General features: G+C 41.7%; 1 protein-coding gene and 3 non-coding genes across 4 annotated transcripts; all 4 read left to right on the top strand.

Moving 5' to 3' along the window:
• Positions 1–64: 64 nt before the first annotated feature.
• trnag-ucc (transfer RNA glycine (anticodon UCC)) lies at positions 65–136 on the top strand. The gene has a single exon. It is a non-coding gene; the product is annotated as a tRNA-Gly (tRNA).
• Positions 137–487: 351 nt separating this feature from the next.
• On the top strand, positions 488–559 carry trnag-ucc (transfer RNA glycine (anticodon UCC)). Its single transcript has one exon. It is a non-coding gene; the product is annotated as a tRNA-Gly (tRNA).
• A 1,599-nt stretch (positions 560–2,158) lies between these two features.
• trnag-ucc (transfer RNA glycine (anticodon UCC)) lies at positions 2,159–2,230 on the top strand. Its single transcript has one exon. It is a non-coding gene; the product is annotated as a tRNA-Gly (tRNA).
• Positions 2,231–3,188: 958 nt separating this feature from the next.
• Positions 3,189–16,059, top strand: galnt12 (UDP-N-acetyl-alpha-D-galactosamine:polypeptide N-acetylgalactosaminyltransferase 12). The gene is made up of 10 exons (XM_058619431.1): positions 3,189–4,327; positions 5,508–5,677; positions 6,201–6,390; positions 6,591–6,776; positions 7,078–7,195; positions 7,949–8,125; positions 9,895–10,026; positions 10,258–10,371; positions 11,204–11,359; positions 12,918–16,059. Exons 1-10 carry the CDS (start codon positions 3,933–3,935, stop codon positions 13,056–13,058), a joined length of 1,779 nt encoding a protein of 592 aa, XP_058475414.1. The 5' UTR covers positions 3,189–3,932; the 3' UTR covers positions 13,059–16,059.
• The last annotated feature ends 3,904 nt before the right edge of the window (positions 16,060–19,963 follow it).

Raw genomic sequence — 19,963 nt, 5'->3', positions numbered from 1 at the left:
TTGAAGCACGAGGGCTGTAAATTACATACATAACAGAAGTGAACTGATTTAGTGTGCAAGCATGGCGTTGGTGGTATAGTGGTGAGCATAGCTGCCTTCCAAGCAGTTGACCTGGGTTCGATTCCCAGCCAACGCATTCTTTTGGGATGCCCAAAAGGAAAGGTGTTTGGTCCCTGAGCAAAGCACCCTGGGCACAGATAAAAACTGCTCGTGCAGCCGGCTTGTTTGAGCTCAGTAATGGTGAAATGCAGAGGTCCAATTTACTGCTCGCTGTACACAAAAATGACTGTAACTCTGAATTAGTGCAGTTTACATGCGGCTGCATTTGTTCTGGTGTCAACAAGTTCAAAGGAAGACCGTAACATTGAGTGCCATGTGCTTGTTTTGCCATGGAAGTATTATTTCTATGAAACACCCATCCTAAATGTTTGGAAAAATGCAAAAAAATGTGTAAATGTACAAAGAAGTAAACTGATTCACACTCAAGGCGTTGGTGGTATAGTGGTGAGCATAGCTGCCTTCCAAGCAGTTGACCTGGGTTCGATTCCCAGCCAATGCATTCCTTTGGCAAAGTTATTGGGCTTGTAACGTGTCGAACAACAAAATAACAAATTGAGAGTATGACTGAAAACACCAAGAAGTGCATACAAAATCCACCACTGAAATGCTTCTTTCTGCTGCCGTATCCACACAAACTCTCCCCGAGTTAAGTCTGAGAGATAGATAGACAGATAGACAGACAGACAGACAGCCGGGATCAATCCCTTACACGCCGGGCCACGGAAAGTTCATTTTTTTAAAAGGCTGCATTGAAGTGACTACAGAAAAGATAATTACAGCCCTGAACTGTATTGTGTTTTATCTCCCCATCAACACATTTGCACCAAATATCTGTTGCATGGAAACTGTTATCCATGAGCCGGTCCTAAATGAAAACGCCCTCATGCATTAACGTTAACATTGTTTCTCTGACAGACACAACATGCCCAGTCAGCCGTGGTATATTACAACACACCCGCTGACTTGTTGTCTTCCCGTGTCTCTTTGTAGTTTTCACAATATGTCGACTCGATCAAACAGCACGACACTCAAATTACCTTCTTGCCTTGAATGGCCGCCTTAATTATTTAGCATTTTAATTTGCTTAAACATACATTTTGCGTCCAATTTCATCTTAGGTGTCAAGAGTTTTGATATCAGTTTCATGTGAGTGACAACGGGCCTCATGTGAAGTAAGATCACCGAGGTAAATGATCTAATATTGGGTCCTGGGTTTGTTTTTGTTATTTTTCCCTGAAAAATAATCCCTAATTTCTGTAAACCATTCCTATTATTTTCTGAATAATTTATCAGAAATATCTATCAGAGTTGTTCTAATTTATCTTATTTATTCATCTTATTATATCTTATGGCTATTATTTTATTATAAATTGTAGTATGTATTAAGGATGCTGTTAAGGTTATTTGTGGTATCTGCTTTAAGATTAACCTGCTGCTTTATTGACATTGAACCTCATCTTCTCAAAGTAAAAAAAAATAGTACATTATATATCTGGTTTAAAATAAAGGCATAAAATCATTGTAAGGTGTTTTAATACCACAGTGTTAGTTTTATTCATATACAATAATATGCCTTTTTTCCCACAGACCATGGAAAAAGATTTGTGAACTAACTAACTAACTAACTAACCCTTTGGAGTAACAACATTATAGATATAGTACTTAGTTATTGTTAGCCTTAATGTCTTTCAGCCAATAAAGCATCTGTTGAGTGATCAGAGTGTTGGTGCTGACCCAGAGGATGGAGTGGTGGTTTAAGGGATCTGTTGCCCCCTGTCAGACATTAACCCTGCTGTCCTTCAGGGATTAATAAATCCCATGACATCGACCTTGGATAATCTGCAGCTTTATATTCAGGCACTTGATCTTGTGCAAAGACTATGTTCCTGTAGTTGCAATCCAGAAATACATTTTGATTTAATTTTTTGGTATGATGTATGTGTCAATATGTTCAAAAGAAGAGAGTGACAAGTGTTTGGTTGCCCTGGAAGTAATGTTTTTTATGAAACACACATCTTAAACGTTTGGAAATGACATGAATGTGTACACAAAGTAAGCTGTTTTTTTTTTAAAGTCTATAAAATCGTGCACATGCAAGGCGTTGGTGGTATAGTGGTGAGCATAGCTGCCTTCCAAGCAGTTGACCTGGGTTCGATTCCCAGCCAATGCATTCTTTTGGGAAGCCCAAGAGGAAAGGTTTTGGGCTTGTAATCCCCAAGCAAGGCACCTAATCCTGGCCACAGATAAAAGCTACCTGTTGCTCCTGCACCCAGCTTGTTTGTGCTCAGTAATGGTGAAATGCAGTGGTTGAATAATGACAAACTCTAAGTGCTGCAGTTCATTTTGATTTATTTTTTAGTTTTCATACAGTGTCAATAAGTTCAAAGGAAGAGAGTAACAACGAAGTGCCATGTGTTCCAAGTGTTTGGTTACCATGAAAGCAATATTTTTATGAAACACATACACATACACAAAATACATGAACGTGTAAATGTACACAGAAGTGAACTGATTTAGTGTGAAAGCAAGACGTTGGTAAGCCCAAAGGGAAAGGTGTTGGGTATGTAACTGGGAGGAGTCCCTGAGCAAGGCACCCAAGCCTGTCAATATTCTTACAACTTTTCCTTTTATCCCTTACTACATTTCCTCAAACTATCTTTGTTATTACCAAATAAAATCAGAAGAGTATAGTCTGTATTTATATAGAGATTTTCTAGTCTTGATGAGCTGCTTTACACTACAGTTTTGCCGTTCACCCATTCACACGCTTAAACATGGGGTTAAGTGTCTTGCCTTTAAAATGTGTTTTACTTCTAAAATGTAAGTACATTTTATATCAGAAAATTGCTTTTGATACTTAAGTACAGCAAACGTCATAAACTTTAATTAATATCGTAAAAAGTGACTTCAACTTACTCGTACTTTTACTCAAGTATCCCTTTTGAGACCACATAGGCAGTTGCCTAGGGCGCCATCTACTGGCGGGGGTTCCACACGACTACAAAGAAAAAAGACAAAACTGCTCTTTTGACGTGTAACGTCACTTCACAGGACGTAGTGACGTACGTCACACTACAGCAGACGTGCTCATGATGCTCATTTGCTCCCACTAAAAAGCCCCGAACACATGACACGTTTGTGCCCCAGCTGCAAACAACAGAATTCAGGGGGAAAAAAGAAAAACCGAAAAAGATTTGCTTTATTTTATTCTGTTTGACCCGCACATATTTTTTACTTTGTTTACTTTATGCACCGGAAACAGAACTGTCCTCCCTCAGTCCAGCTTGACCGTGGACTAAAAAACTTCACCGACTTCTATGTGTCAGGAGGCTGCGCGTGACAGGAAATATTATTACTTTAAAACACACAAACTAAATTTGAAGTCTGTTTCGAGGCCTGTTTGTGTGTTTTGTGTGCACAGTCTGTATCTTTTGATTTGACCTAGATGTGTTTTGAGTCGAGGGAGGCCACAGGTTTAAACGTAGCAAGCTCATCCGAGGAGATCATTTATAATCCGAGTTTGCTAATCCGTTCACACTTCTCCACGACGTCGCTGAAGAAGAAGAAGAGGACCAGAAGTAGGAGGAGGAGGAGGAGGAGAAGGAGGAGTGTGCTCCAGTGTTGCTGCTCCAAAGTCCATCGAAATAACAACATTTTGAAGAACATTTCTCCAACTGACCTGAAACTCACCTCAGACCAAAGCCTCGTTGGAAGTGGAGTAAAGTGAAACTACGCTTGATAACTTTCGAGTCGTCGCCGGCTTCACGAGGACGTGACAAGGCTGTTAAACTGGAAAGGGGACACAAGCAACGGAGGAAGTGAAGCAGTTATTCGGGGCATGAAACCTCGACCCAGCTTTACTCCTTTACACGATGGCAGCATGCGGAAGGAGGACTCGACCGAGGTTTCTTTTCTTCCTCTTTGGTGCCACTTTGCTGGGATATCTGATCTTTTTTAGACACAACTCCGAGGACTTGAACGCGGCTAGTCGACAGGGGTCCCCTGAGAGGAAGAGGGAGAGGGAGGTGGACAAGGAGGAGGTGGCGGCGGCGGCGGCGGAGGGGAATGAACTGCTAAAGAAGCCCGTCTACGAGAAGCCCCCCCTGGATTTAAATGGCCTGGGTGAGATGGGGAGAGCGGTCAAACTGCACCTGACGGGCGAGGAGAAAAAGAAAGAGGAGGAAAGCATCGAAAAGCACAAGGTTAACGTGTATGTCAGTGACAAAATCTCGCTTCACCGCAGGGTGCCTATCATCTGGAACCCACTGTAAGTAACTGGTGGAGTAGGGACGTTGGTAGAAGTTTTGTGGCCCAAAACACACACACACACACACTAAACTGTATTTATTTGTAGACTTATAGCTGTGCTGTAGTCTAGGTAGATAAGTATAGCTAGGGCACAAAGGTAACGTTAACTTTCTAACTACTAATGCTGCTAAAGAAACTGGAGTACTATCATTTGGCAGGCAGTGCATCATTTTGTTAAGTCATCAAAGTGAAATAGTTTGAGTTCCGTGTAACTTCTCGTCTGATTTATGGCTGGAGTTCAAACTGCTAATCACACTGACAGATGCTGACACAGATTCAACATGATGAATCGGCTTAACAACCATTAGCAGGGCTCCTGTTGAGGCCAAAAATGTATATGCAACAAGTGCTATGGGTGGCTATCGAAAGGCAGTCAGTCGATGACCACCAGGGCCAAGTGTCTAGAGCTGAAACAATTAATCGATTATTAATCGATTACTAAATTAATCGACAACTATTTTGATAATCGATTCATCGGTTTGAATATTTTCTTCATTTATTTGCTCTGGTTCACGAAGAAATCATTCAAAGTTAATCATTTTTCATTTGTGGACAAAACAAGACATTTGAGAACATCATCATTTCCAGTTTTGACGATCACCAATCAGCATTTTGATAGATTAATCGATTATGAAAATAGTTGCAGCTCGACAAGTGTCCTAGGCTTAATAAACTGAGTAACCGAGTGTCTGCCCTTTCCTTCCTCTCCAGCTTTTCTTGCCACACTCTTCTTTTCTTAAATGATGACATAGGCCCATATGCAGTGCCTCGGAGTCATCCTAGCACCCCCCCCCCACCCCCCCCCTCCCCCCCCCCCCCCACGCCGACTCCACCCACACTGCCTTACAACACCCCTGGGTGGAGTGTGTCAACTCTCACACCACAAGTAAATCATCACCCTGAAGTTAAGCTGAGAAGGAATTAACTGTGTGGTCTTATTATCATATTTTTATAACCATTTTTTATGGCAGCACTGAGATTAAAAATCTCTTCTCCACAAGGGTCTTGTCCAAGTCAGGCAGCAGCACAATTAACAGGCTTATAGACACAATAACAAATCACAGTAAAGGTTAGAGCATCTCATTTACCTAATTGAAAAATGCCCCAAAATGTATTTTATTTGTAATTATCATCTACAGTTGCAATGACCTGAAGTATGACTACCGCTCTTTACCAACGACCTCCGTTGTCATCGCCTTCTACAACGAGGCGTGGTCCACCCTGCTGAGGACTGTGCACAGTGTGCTAGAGACGTCGCCTGACATCCTGCTGAAAGAGGTGGTCCTGGTGGACGACTACAGTGATCGAGGTACAGACACGGGGGGAGACACATGAGGGAATCCAGCTACAGGAGATCATTTGCATGTTGTAGAATTACAGGGGAATCATCCACAGACTTCACGAGAATGTTTTGTGTCCTCTGTATGTATGCACAGAAATATCCAAACACCATTGTGATAAGGAGTGTCTCCAAAGTATTTTGGTGACGCAAGTGAAGCAACGCCTGCCACGCCCACTGCTATTATTTTGCCGACACATTTAGGGTGTGCTTGTTGGCGTGTTGGTTTTCCTCATGGTTTTGTGAAACATATTTGCTCAGAGCCTATATGCACACAGAAAATAATTATCAATTCCCTCCACGGAGTGGGAGTGAAGTATTGTTTTGGTGGCACTGTCTATCCATCTGACTGACTGTCTGTCTATGCTTCCGCACTTGCACTTGCCAGTATGACCAACAGAGGCTGCCAGAGGCTTGTTGCGTGATTGGGGTGAAGTCTGCCATCTCGGATTGCCTTGTTAATTATTTTTCCTACTTGTGTCATTTCCTGAAGAGCACCTAAAGGAGCCATTGGAAAGGTACATCTCAGGTTTGAGGAAGGTGCGCTTGATTCGCGCCACCAAGCGGGAGGGGTTGGTGCGGGCCCGGTTGCTAGGGGCGTCCATTACCACGGGTGACGTGCTGACTTTCCTGGATTGCCACTGCGAGTGTCATGAGGGTTGGTTAGAGCCGCTGCTCCACAGGTAAGAAAATCCTCAGCAGGAAAGGGAAGAACTGTGTCAAATTGTCTGTCATCGAATAAATCTGTACAAGTCAGGTGCAGGAGAGCGGTTGTGCAAGTGACGGAAGACTTGATATACCCTGTACTCGGATAGACACAGACATTTGAGATTTACAAACTGCTTCCACCTTGTCGACAGCTTTTCTCTCCTTCCTTCACCAGGATCAAAGAGGAGCCTTCAGCTGTGGTGTGTCCAGTCATCGATGTGATCGAATGGAACACCCTCCAGTATTTAGGCAACGCGGGTGAACCTCAGATCGGGGGGTTTGATTGGCGGCTGGTCTTCACCTGGCATGTTGTCCCGGAGTATGAGCAGAAACGCCGTCACTCACCCACTGATGTCATCAGGTGTGTAACGTGACTATTTAACTGCATATCAGGTCTCTCTTGAAAATGAGATTCAACATACAGACAGACTTTATTTATCCCACTCAAGTTTCTAGCAGGACATGGGAATAGAAAACACAGTAGATGACAAAAGAGATATAAAATGTATAGAAATTGTATGTCTGATAAAGCAGTAGAAGATGGATGGATGTCTTACTTACCGCTACTAAACCACACACAGATAAATACACCTGTCTTATCCAAATGTGTTATTTTATGAACGTGAGTGCTAATTACTGTGTGAACATGTTTTTCTCCTCAGGTCTCCTACGATGGCAGGTGGTTTATTTGCTGTAAGCAAGAACTACTTCCATTACCTGGGAACATATGACACCGGGATGGAGGTGTGGGGAGGAGAAAACCTGGAGTTTTCCTTCAGAGTAAGAAATGATGTTCATTTAGTGTCTGTAAATGTTCACATGCTACATGTGCCAACCCTCCAGCTGTGTGACAAAAATACACAAAGCACATACTGCCTCCACATGGACATGAAAGATGCATGGTTTTAACATGAAGCTACAAAGCACGGCGTGGAAAAGGCAGTCGTATCTGGTTTATATTTAATAAATGAGGCTTCCTCATTCGCTGTCAAAAGCTGAACCGGTGAAATAGGCCAAGGAGTCACTTTTGTTGCTGTGAAAAAGTTGAATATAAATTTTCAAAGGCTAGAGTCTGATTTATGTCTAGTTTTGTCCATTGTATTTGAATCAACAATTACCATCATGGCAAATTTATACGTGACCAGCCTTGGCAAATGTACTGTATTTCTCAATTCTGCTTATTGTGACGCCTTAGCATTTCGTAGGTGGTTGCAAAATCAGATTAGAGGTGCAATATGTGGCCGCCAAGGAGTTGCTACTTTCTCATACATAGGCACTCTCAGTTCACATGGAGTGACTTCTTGTGGTAACCTTCTTCTACCTATATAATCTAACATGTGTAGGGACATTGTTGTTTTTTAGGGCGCCTTGGTCTTCATAAATTGAAATGTAATCAGTTGAAAATATTTACACTAGCCCCACCCTACAAACAGACCAACCGTTTTATTGCCACACCAGTCGACTACAAAGGGCCTGCATTGTGTTGCCTGATGAAATGGATGAGTCATAACCAAATCCTCTTGGTGATGTTAGATTTGGCAGTGTGGGGGCACCCTGGAGGTCCACCCATGCTCCCACGTGGGCCATATTTTCCCCAACAAGGCCCCGTATTCGCGGAACAAAGCCCTGGCAAACAGCGTGAGAGCTGCTGAGGTCTGGATGGATGAATACAAAGAGATCTACTACCATAGAAACCCCCACGCACGACTGGTGAGTCTGCAGATTCTGCAATCTTCTTTACCAAGTGAATGTTTGAATGACTTGAATGCGTTTTTGTATTTATGGAACATCGTGAAGCAGTATATTTTCGGTAACTGGCATCATCACATCAGCGATCGGACTGATTGACGGCTTGATTTCACCGGTGACACACATTTGCATTCATGGAGTGAACACAAACTACACAAGCACACGCGGCACTCCCGCTGTGGCGTGAAAGCTCCCCTGATTAGGTGACACTTGGGATACATGAGCGGCAGACACCCGAGGTGGCAGCGCTGTCGGGGCGTTACGGCGTGTGATTACCACCTTTCCATGTCACCTACCTGTCCTGTCCTTGACAAGGTGAGAGTAGTGCCATCCCATAGTTGCCCTGGCTTTGTATGCGTGCGTGCCTGCATGCGAGTCAGTGTGTCACATTGTAGTTAAGAGGAGAGGCTCTCTAAACACAGATCAGGTAGCCTTCCTCTATGTTAAATCTTTTAACTCCAACACAAACTCAGGACACAGAAGCCTCCACAGAGGTGGTGATTAATCTTTAGTCTTTTATAATCTTTGTTTTCATATACCTAACTCTTGTCTAACCTGCTTTGTTGAAAGAAGTTAACAGATGACCTATCAGTTTGTTTTCATTATATTCATAATGTGTGGTTGGTCAGCATGTACTAACACAATAATCTAGTTCTTTTAATCTGGAAATAGGTGTTTATGTGGTTTTACCACTGCCTGGTACTTTACTAATTGACAATTCTGCCCTTCTATGTACTAGTGATGTTCGATATCACCGATTTCCTTTCCGATCCGTAAAATTCAGGCTGGTATCGGCGATACCGATCCGTTTATTTCTTTTAAACTTGGAAGTAGCCTATATTGAGGTAGCGGCCTATATTGAGGTATCTTTATTTCAGTATTGATCCGCACATCACTACATATGTATGCTATATCACATTGGCGTCTAGTTGCTTCCTCAGATTTGTTTTTCAGTGACCGTTACTGGTCAATATACTGGATTCTGGTTTTCTGGTAGGTCCCCTGATTGGCCTGATGTACTGAACAGGCCCACACAAGTCCCCATTGTCTTTCTATGGACCACAGCATTCATGCCCATTAACAACAGACTGTCTCCTATGGGAAATACTCTGGACAAAATAAGCCCCAATTAGAGGTACTGTCATCCACCCTCGACCTGAATCAAAGTGGATCCACTCTCTAGCTCTTTATTTGTTTTGTTGGCGTCTAAAGTGCCCGTGCAAAGATGTTTTTGCAGTGTACTCACCTTGATCCACAAGTCTTTGAATAGGATTTAGAACTGGTTTACTGTTTTTTTTTGAAGGATGGTCAATTGCAATATAATGTCAACAGCACTGTAGGTGGTGCTATTGTATACCATTTCAGCACTGAGCAGCGCCAAAAGCTCATCATCTGACACTGCAGCATAATGTGTACACATAGCTTTTTTATGTATATATATATATATATATATGTGTATGTATGTATGTATGTATATATATATGTATGTATATGTATATATATATATATATATATGTATGTATATATATATATGTATGTGTATATATATATGTATATATATATATATATATATATATATATATATATATATATATATATATATATATATGTATGTATGTATGTATATATATATATATGTATGTATATATGTATGTATATATATGACACTCATTCACTCATTAGTTCCATACATATTACAAACTATCATTTGTGCTTTTTTTGTTTTCTAGGAGGCCTTTGGAGATGTGTCAGAGCGGAGAAAGCTTAGAGAGAAACTAGGCTGTAAAAACTTCAGGTGGTTTCTGGATAATATATACCCTGAAATTAACATTCCATCAGATCGGCCAGGCATGTTCGGAATGGTGAGAATGCATCACTTTTTTTGTCAGATTTAAGTTAAAATATGAATTTATGCTGACTTTGATTTCCTTTCTACCCCACAGTTGTTTGAAAGACTGTGAGCTCTCTCTCTCTCTCTCTCTCTCTCTCTCTCTCTCTCTCTCTCTCTCTCCCTGTCTCTCTCTGTCTCTCTCTGTGTAAAAAAACACTCTCTTTTGATATGACTTTGCTTTTTGCTTTGCTCCTTTATATAGCTTAAAAACCGGGGTAAGGTCAACTACTGCTTTGACTACAATCCTGGAGATGAACACATTGTGGTGGGCCAAAAGATCATCCTCTACCCGTGTCATGGCATGGGTCAGAACCAGGTACTGGACTTTGGTCTTTGACATGTAATAGCTGGTGTTTTAAACCGATCACAAAACAGTATACACAACCAGAATAGTGTGCACTTGTATGATGTCCATAGTACATGATAATTAATCATTTCTCAAAGCATCATCTTACTTGAACTTTACCTCAAGAATTTAATTAATTAATTAACCAAGTTAAGGAACTTATCTTTGTAGACGAGGCCCACATCCCAGGTGGGAAAAAATACTGCATGTTGGCTTTGTTGAGAGCCAACATGCAGGATTTTTTTTTTATACATACATACATACATACATATATATGTATATATATACATACACACATATATATATATGTATATGTATATGTGTATATATATATATATATATATATATGTATGTATGTATGTATGTATGTATATATATATATATATATATATATATATATATATATGTATATATATATATGTGTGTATGTATGTATAAAAAAGGTGTTTTCTAACATCTTTATCCTTGTGATTAAGGAAACACTGTGAAAGTTACCACTGTTATTCCTGCAGCCGTCTGTGTGTGGCCTCTTGCTGCTTGTCTTATTCCCTCTCAATAACACATACACAAAAGACAAACACTTTTATTTATTATTATGAAAAGATGTGGTTTGGATTTGATAGATAAAAGACAAAGGAAAAGTGGTGGATATTGTCTAGATTGTGTCAAACCATTCTAGGAGGAGGAGGAGCACTTACTCACAAATAATACTTCAATAAAAAGGAACATTACATTTTACACGTTACACTAAAAGTCACACAGATGTACACTGAAGCTCAGCCACCGTTGTCTCCTCCCACAGTTCTTTGAATACTCGACCGACGGCGAGATCCGATATAGCACAAGGGAGCCTGGTGGATGTGTTGTGGGGGACAACATCAGCACCTACCTGACTGTCCAGCTGTGCAAGAAACGAGACCAACCCGTACCCGTTGATCAGAAATTTGTCCTCCGAGAGGTAATGCGTCTATTTTCAGTTTAATTTTCTGTGTCCACACTTAAAAACCCTAACAAAAGACTTTCTGATGCCATCGGGAGGCAGGGGAATTGTTTGACCCAATCTAGACCAGGGTGAAATAGTATATACATTATTTCTGAGTGTCTCACTATTAAATAGGCTTGTTGCATAACATATTATTTATTAATTGGAAGACACTGTAGACACAGGGGAATTATATAATGTAAAATATATACTTTAGGCATGTCGAAAGTCTGGCACGTGGGCTAATCACGGCCCTCGGTGAGATTTTGGACGGCCAAGGAAGTACTTGGACAAAAAATCGACCTTGGTCACACGGCACCCCCATTAGCTCAGCTGGTAAGGAGTTTTGTTTTGAAACCAGAGTCTAGGGTTCGAAACCAACCTCTGACTCACAGCTATACGCACTCATCTCATATTACTGCTATACTTTTTTCATTTTTTCACAGCGTGGCTTAGGTTTGGTTACATTTCCATTTAAAAATGATAATTGTGACAATAAAAAAAAGTTATTTTGTTTGTCAATGCTACTGTTTAAAGAAGGTCTGAAGTGACCATTGGCCCCCGGAAATCTTCACATTATCAAGTCTGGCCCTCGTGACCCCTGATTTACTTCAATTATATAAATATTTGATAGCGAACTGAATAGTGACGTCCCTGCTAGGACCAAAATCTTATTTATACTAACTTGTGAGGCAATATACTGTATGCTCAACATGACTTCATATTACAGAGTCATGTCAGGCACATTTCCTCGCCGCGCCAAGCTCCAGATGTTAGGGACCAGTGCGGCTAATACTAAACTGTAAATCACAGAGCAACATCCAGCTGGGTATCCATCACACAGTGTCTGAACTCGCTTAGCATGTATTCAGCAGAGACACCATCTAAATGTAAATGTAGTCGGTAAAGACTGAATGGACGTAGAAGAGCAGGGGAGCTCAACAATGAAGGGAGGGAGGTGAGGAACTGGAGAGAATGAACGAAAACTGGACGGATAAACGGGCAGAATAGAAAATAAAGAGCTACATTAGCAGCTACTTGTTAACCCTTTAACACCGAGCGTATCACAGACGACACGTAAGTGCACTTTGCATTACTGTAAGTGCATAGCGGTTTGTGCTATCGGGAAAAATTCCAACGCTTTCTGAAAAGCTGAGACGTCTAAGTGGTTATTACGGTAATTTCACTCTTTTTTTTGGCTGTTTTTGGACATTGAGACAAAAACCTTAAACAAATGTTACTTAAAATATGTTTTATATTGTTCAAATACTACAGTGTTTTGAATAAAACCTTTTGTTTTTCTTCATTTTAAATCGTTAATACACTATTTTAACATGCAGTAAATCGTAAATAACTGCCAGATATTGAAAGTTATTCTGGAAAAATGGGCAAAAGAACTTACTCACAGGAAACTTTCTGTCCCTTTTTAATGTTTAAAGTAAGCAAAAAAAACATTTTGAGATTTAGGTGTTTAAAGGGTGAAGATGTAACTAATATGTTCACATTTTATATTCTCACACCTGGCTGTTTTCAGGACGGGACTCTGTACCATGTGGCGAGCCAGAAGTGTGTTCACGCACTAGACAAGGATAAAGACAGCGGGAGTGGGGCCCCATCGCTCCAGCCGTGCTCTGACAACCTTCGCCAAAAGTGGTTCTTTGAGGAAAAAGCATAAAAGCTTGGACGCCGAATGTAATGTACACATGATGTCGTTTCAGGACCAACACACTGTGGAGGGATATCAATGAACTGTGTTGTTTTTTTTGTTTTTTTCCGGAAATGCGTGCCTTGCTCTGAAAAGGAGCCTAAAGGAGGAAAGCGAATGTGCTCTCTTCCAAACTTCATCTTTTGCACAATCTCCTGCCAGCTGGATTTAACTGATCTATAGGAAAACATAATGTACATGCAGGGAAAAAGAAAATCTTGGTTGCTGTTGCTGGGAGACGGGAACCTGCTGGAATATGAAATGTGTTTCTAATCAAGGGGGTGTTTGAGAATGGGTGATGAGCTACAGAAAGTCCTTTTTATTAATCTAATTTACTTTCTTTTCCTTTACTCTCCTGTGCTGGTGAACTCTTTCAGAATGAGACCAACTTAGTGCTTTAAGCACACATGGATAAGCTCTGACACATGTGTGCCTCTATTGAAACAACTACTTAATACCTCGCTCATCACATCCGGAGCAGCCTGTTAGGAGTTAGTGGCAGACATGACTGTGATTTCTCCATGACGCCATTTAGGTTATATCCATCTTATCCTGTAGAGGGCGCCAAAGCGCCTTGTTGCATTCTATTTTATTCACCTCTGCTTTCTTTTTTTGTTTGTCAGGAGAAAAGTAGATCAAAAGATATTTTGAGAACGTTTTTAGGACATTTGAGTGCATGTTTAGATCACAGGCGTTATGCAAACTTAAATCACAGATAACAAGGCTGTACTGATCCTGCTTTTACAGAGTTATTTGAAAAGCACAAAAAAAAGAAAACATTCAGCATATTGTACTTTGCCATTGCATCTTGGATCCACAGCTACTTTTTTATGGGTTTAATTCATGTTGTGTAAAGTCTCTTTGTTTTAAATTATTTATCTCGCGGGCGACACAGAAGGACTGCTACAGTATGTCGTAGCGTCGCTGCAGACTCACCGCCGGTGATGCATCGGTGTGAATGTTCGTTTAACGGTGGCGGGTGCAAATGCATAAACACTGATGTCTGATGTAACACAGATTTGGGTCTTCGCCCTCATCTTCCTCGTCCGCGTGGAACCTGTTGGAAGTGCCTAGTGTAAAAAGCCCATGAATCAATCGTATGACATCGCTTCACCGTGATAGAATCATGAGAACTGCTCTTGAAGTGAATGTGTTATTTGTCACAAAGTTGAGATTTACAGTACACACGCACACACACACACACGTGCACCTGCTGAGGAGCGAGGAGGCGTTCCCACGAGTAAATGAATACACTCGGTGGGGTTGTACTGATCTGTGCACTCTAACTCTGTTTCCATTCGTCACAATTGGACAAGCATAGATTCCTCTGTCCCCAGCTGTGGTCACTCGTGAGACTGTCCCTCAGGCGATGCAGAGGGACTGAGGGAAAACACGGCGGAGGAAGAGACAGTTGTTGGTGTCTCCTGAGTCCCGGGATGGCAGATGGCTTTCTGATTGATTTTCTGGTTCTCTCCCAATTCTTTTATCACCACCTCTGTGTTTCTGTCTCTCTGTGTTTGAGGTGTGCAGTGGAGGACTTATCTCTTGGACAGTTTCCAGCCAAATCCTCCTCCTCAGAAGAGCACTTGTACACGCGAGGTTTGATTGATGAACTAAAGTCACCGATTGTACAGTTTTTAACAGTAGAAGGAGATAATGGAGGCGTGACCTCTGTTTCCATGTTACCATTAACCTTCAGAGGCCGTTGACCCACGAGTCTCAAAGGACCGGTGTGGGGAATTGATGTTATGGGATGGTCGTGCTAAATTAGTTTATTACTCACAATACGGCAAATGTGAGATGGAGAAATACCATTAAGGGTGGAATAGGAAGCCCTTACTTTGCCATGTATGATGAATGTACAGTAATGTGAAAAACATCAAGACCTGATCACTCACAATGAACATGGGTTTACAGTTTTATCACAGTGGGAAAGAGCTGCTCTGAGCAGGACGAAGCCATGAAATACATTCCAAGCACGTCGCAGTATGGATTAAATCCTCAGGTCAAAGTTCCCCACTGGGCTTCTGCCGGCATTACGTGCAGTTTATGGTTGTGGAGAGAGGAAAGCTTGGTTACAAACAGATGAGAGGGAAGATTATGGTCAGCTTTACATAGGAAGGGGCGTGTGGCATCTGTCTGTGAAACCAAAAAGGGGCCAGGTTGGGGACAAAGCTCGATTGTGGCCCTAATAGAAGTAAATAATATGCACTGAGTGTCCGGGAAAGTCCTGACAGTCCCGGGCAATCCTGCAAACTCTTGAACTCGTCATTATCTTTCCATGATTCAGGACTCCGTGTCATCCATGGAGGCTGAGTTTCAGCAGGAGCAGGTGAAACGGCTGTTTGAATACAGTGCTCATGCTTTATGCATCAAACACTTGTAACTTGAAGTGACAGCTTTTCCATTTTTTTATTTTTTTTGCGTCTTAAGCCTGTGAATGCAGTAAAAATATTCCATCTCATTATTCAAAAAAGGTTATTTATTGTTCACTGTGACCATCTGTTTTTCCCAGACATGTCCTACATACGGGACGGGGGACGGGGGGGGGGCATTATATTGTATGCTAATTTGATATTCTACAGGCAGCTGCAATAAAATTCACATTCGCCAGAAGGGGGGGTCGTATATCTGGCAGGTTGTAAAGGGCTTTTATGTCTCTCTTTGTCGTAAAGAGCGCTGATATTCTTGGGGTTCTGTCGGCGCACTTGTACACGCAAATTTGGCGATTGTACCATCGCCCAACCTTCAAGGACCGAGTGGTGCTGTTTTGTACCTAATTCTGTGTCACAAATCCCAGCGGAGACCATTATTGAAGTTGTTAATAATGCACAAATATTAATGCTGGAATTCAAGAAAATGTCAGGTGTCGATAACTCTGGTGGTCTGGTATTGTTAGAGGAAAATAAATAATGTAACATAACCTCATTTTTGTATTGGTGGATCCAATAAATGGACCATATCTGATATCGGCATGATTGTTGAAACGCATAAATACTGTTGTAATGTTCAATTTTTATGTGCTCACAATGTGCATTTTAATGTGACGGTGATGTGAATCGAGATGCTTTTTGGCGAAATGAGAGTAGAAGAATGGAGAGGTTCCCCGACCATGTCTGATTAGTTTGATTCCCAGCTGATGAATGAGGTGGTGGTTAATCTGTGGCAATGCTCTGCTCTTTTGTTTTCATAGTAATAGCACTTCGCTTTCTACCGAAGGCACGGAGATGGCGTACATCGGTTAGGTTGGTACTAAAAAGTATATGCACTTCTTTGTGTACACATGTTCAACTGCATTTTAAAGCTAATATTTAGTTAACCTATTACATATCATATTCTACAAACTGAAGAAAACGCCCTTGTTTCCTCACAGAACTGCACAAATATCACACATTGGTAATCATTTTAAATATGTTATTCAAATGAATAATGAGAAGAAATAGGATAAAAATGACCATTCCCTCTGCAATTGCAATTAGATATTTATACAAAATCGTTCAGCACCAGGTGTTTGGTGCCAGAGTTTTTCATGAAATGCTATAAATCTATTGGGAGTGTTCCCGCACTATAATCTCTAAGGCAGTGTTTCTCAATCGTGGTGCTTGGTGAACCCGCTGCCCTGCATGTTGTTTCCCTGCTCCAACACACAGCAGGTCCAGGGTTTATTGAGATGGTCCAAAAAGGAGAAAAAGCAGTTCTTGGAGCAAAAATCCTTGTTAATGCCAGAGTTAAGAGGCAAACTGGTTCCAAATGATAGAGACACGACAGTCCAAGGACACGTCATCAAACCTTGAAGCAGATGGGCTCCAGCAGCAGAAGATGACCACACTCCTGTGTGCTCACTTTGTTTTTGATACCTTTTATATGAACCCTACACGTTTTTAAAGACCTACAGAAGGTGCAATCCCAGTGTGTGCTTCACTGCCAATAATAACACTGAGGGATATTTTTACCCCGTTGACGTCACTGCATGAGACGAGCTATTCTCCGTCTTGCACAGGAGGCTGTGATGGAAACATTTTTGACAGGAATCTGCATAGACGCTGCTCAAAGTGTCTGTACAGATTTTTGGCAAGTAGCAGTGCTGCAGAAGGACTGTGGCGATACTGCTGTCTGCTGCACCCTCAAGCCCTTCACTGCATCCCCTCCCCCCGTGGAAACAGTGCAATGAAATGTCCCAACGTTCATCCCAGTGAAACACAAGAGATGGGACCAATATTTCTGCGTCTTTACATGTGGCACGCTTCATATGTGTCTTTAAAGATAATGCTAAACATGACTCCCCGCGGTGCCAGTCTCTGGAGGTGCTTAGATGTCAGTTGTCAGGGAGTGACGGGGAACCATGGGAGCACACGCATAAACACCAGCAAAGGGAACGCCGTCTCCGCTCTCCGTGTTGGTTTAGTTTGCGTCGTCCCCAATACCCAGCACAGCTTAGGAGACGGAGCCTGTTGGCTGCATACATTAGATGACACACTTTCACTTTCAGGAGGGACTCCAGACGTTGCAGCAAACATGTGAGGCCTAGTTACAGAGGCGGCGTTGCGTTTTCTGTGTGAGCCTTTTCCATGCGGTCTCTCTCGGGTGGCAAATTTGTTTAAACAACCATAACCAACTATTGCACAGTTCACCAGTCATGTCTGAGCAAATTACTACAGTTTTGTTTGTGCGTCATTGCTATTTGGCAGTGCTCATCAATTTAAAGGTGGGGTGGGTGATCATTTTTTACTCCTCTCCTCTTAAATCCTCTTCACAACCCCATTGTAACCAATTCATTAATGCATTGAAAGGCCTGTAAGAACAACATCCAATCATATTGAACGGCCCGTATGAAATAATTGGATCGCGATGCATCAATCAAACTGCCATGTGCATACCGCCTCTCTGTGCACTAATCGCGCATGCTCAGACGACTTGCTGAATCCAAAGAGACAGTTGCAGCAACGTTATGACAGAAAAAGGTGCCAACAACAGGTGTCGGTCGGAAAAGAAAGACCGTTTTTGGGAAAGCTCCTGCCAAGAAAAAGGCTGATGAAAACCTGAATCCAAGACCAGAGTGAACATCGCTGCTGCGTTTGAGCGGTGGTGACAACTGAAAGTCCAACTACAAAGTGATGACGTGGTGCACAGGTAGGTTAACTTTATGTCAACAATTATCCAAAAAAAAGCACCGGAAGTTGCCCGTGAATCTTTTGTTTGTTGCACGTTCCTGTGATGTGGAGGCGGAGCTTCGGAGGGAAGTCTGAAGCCTGCTCTTCCTGTTTCTCCAGGATCTCCAACCCTACCTCTAATGGAAACCAGTTTTTCCTGAAAACAAAGACAGAAAACATGTCAGCTGTCAACACAACAGATGTGCAAAATTGTAAACACAAGCAACTTCTGGTGGGTTTTGTAGCAAAGATGGTCCTAGAAGTATGCTTATTTATTTATTTATTTATTTATAACAGTGGAGTGACACGAATACCACAGAAACACTTGAGCGCCGCAACTATGAGAGGAATTATTTGCTTCAAACGATGTCCTCAGAATTCCTCCTAATACTTGAGGGACCGGTTTCCCAGACGAGCCTGGACTTAAACGCTCTTTCAGCTCAAAGCCTTTCGTCAGTGTCGGACCAATCTCGACTAATCCATGTCTGTGAAAGCAGCCAGTGCCGCATCAAAGGCAGATTGATTGTTGCTGCGTTGCCTTGAGTTGCCCACTGTGTTATGTCAGCCGAGTTGGACCTCGCCACGATCTCATTTGCGGAAACAACGTCGAAATTCTCCAGCTCCAAAATATGATTCGGCTGAGAGTTTCAACGATCCGTGTTTTTCCGCCCATCTGCTGTGATTTAAATCCAAAATCCTCGCGCAGCAAACACACAACACTCGACGTGCTATTCCTATTATTAAAACCTTAGGATGCCATTTTCTTTGGGCACAGTTTTAACTTGTGTGAATCATTATATCAAGTCGATATCCCTAAAAGTGGACTGTGGATAATATCTTGCCCTTTGCGATTGCTGCAAATTAGAAGGTCGTAGCTTTGCTAATGACATCGGGGACCATGTCCTTGATAATGAGTCACTTGTCACTTTGTGACCATTTGTTGCAGAGCGACAAATATGCAAGAGGCGACAGGTGGTTTCTGATCCTCCGTCGTGTGTGTGCCGCTTGTGGAATTTGTGAAATTGGAAGATGCAATTACTCCCACAAAAAGACGTATTTATTCCCGTAAAAAAAGTGACTCAAAGGAGATATTTTTAAACGGCAAGTGGAACAAGTGGAATAGAATCCGTATATAGTATATAATAGATTTAATCTATGTATTAATAGATTATCCTCTGTGCAAATGTCTTTTTTTTTAAGTTTTAAATTGTGTTATTGTTTGGTAAAACTTTGAATCTATTACACAATGAATATTGACCTAAACCTTGATTTGTGTTTGGCGGGAAAATTGCAATTAGATATTTTCAGCCCGTAAATGAATAGAATCTTTGTGGTCGGAGTGAAAGGCCACTTTTATTGTCCGGTCCGGTGTTCTTAATTTAGTGAAACAATTTTGCTCCCATCTTCTGTCATCTCTCACCGTTGTATCATTTATGGTGACGCCGCCAATTATGGAGTTAATTATGAGGAGCAGAGAAGGAGTCACTGTGCATATCACACTTGTCTGCTAAAAACAGGAGCCTGTCACTCTTTTTTCCTCCCATAGCAAATGGACGTGGCAGAGCCTGGAAATATGTGTCCTCCGTAATGTAAACGACGTGCACTGGGATATAAATAGAGAGTCCAAGGCAACATTTTGTTCCTATGGTGCCTTGTTACGTTTCGGCTCTTCAGATGGATTGATGCACTCTGTGAGGCTGAGTTTTCAGTGTTAAAAAAGAAAAG

This window comes from Solea solea, chromosome 20 (genome assembly GCF_958295425.1).
Source record: "Solea solea chromosome 20, fSolSol10.1, whole genome shotgun sequence".
In the NCBI taxonomy this organism is placed as follows: Eukaryota; Metazoa; Chordata; class Actinopteri; order Pleuronectiformes; family Soleidae; genus Solea; species Solea solea.
The sequence above is the reverse complement of the archived record's forward strand: the minus strand, read 5'-3'. Positions and strand labels throughout refer to the sequence as shown.

Coding starts and splice junctions, on each gene's coding strand:
- galnt12 (XM_058619431.1), top strand. CDS start 3,933: ATGGCAGCATGCGGAAGGAGGACTCGACCGAGGTTTCTTTTCTTCCTC. Junction 10,372..11,203: donor ATGGCATGGGTCAGAACCAG/GTACTGGACTTT, acceptor CTCCTCCCACAG/TTCTTTGAATACTCGACCGA. Junction 11,360..12,917: donor AGAAATTTGTCCTCCGAGAG/GTAATGCGTCTA, acceptor GGCTGTTTTCAG/GACGGGACTCTGTACCATGT.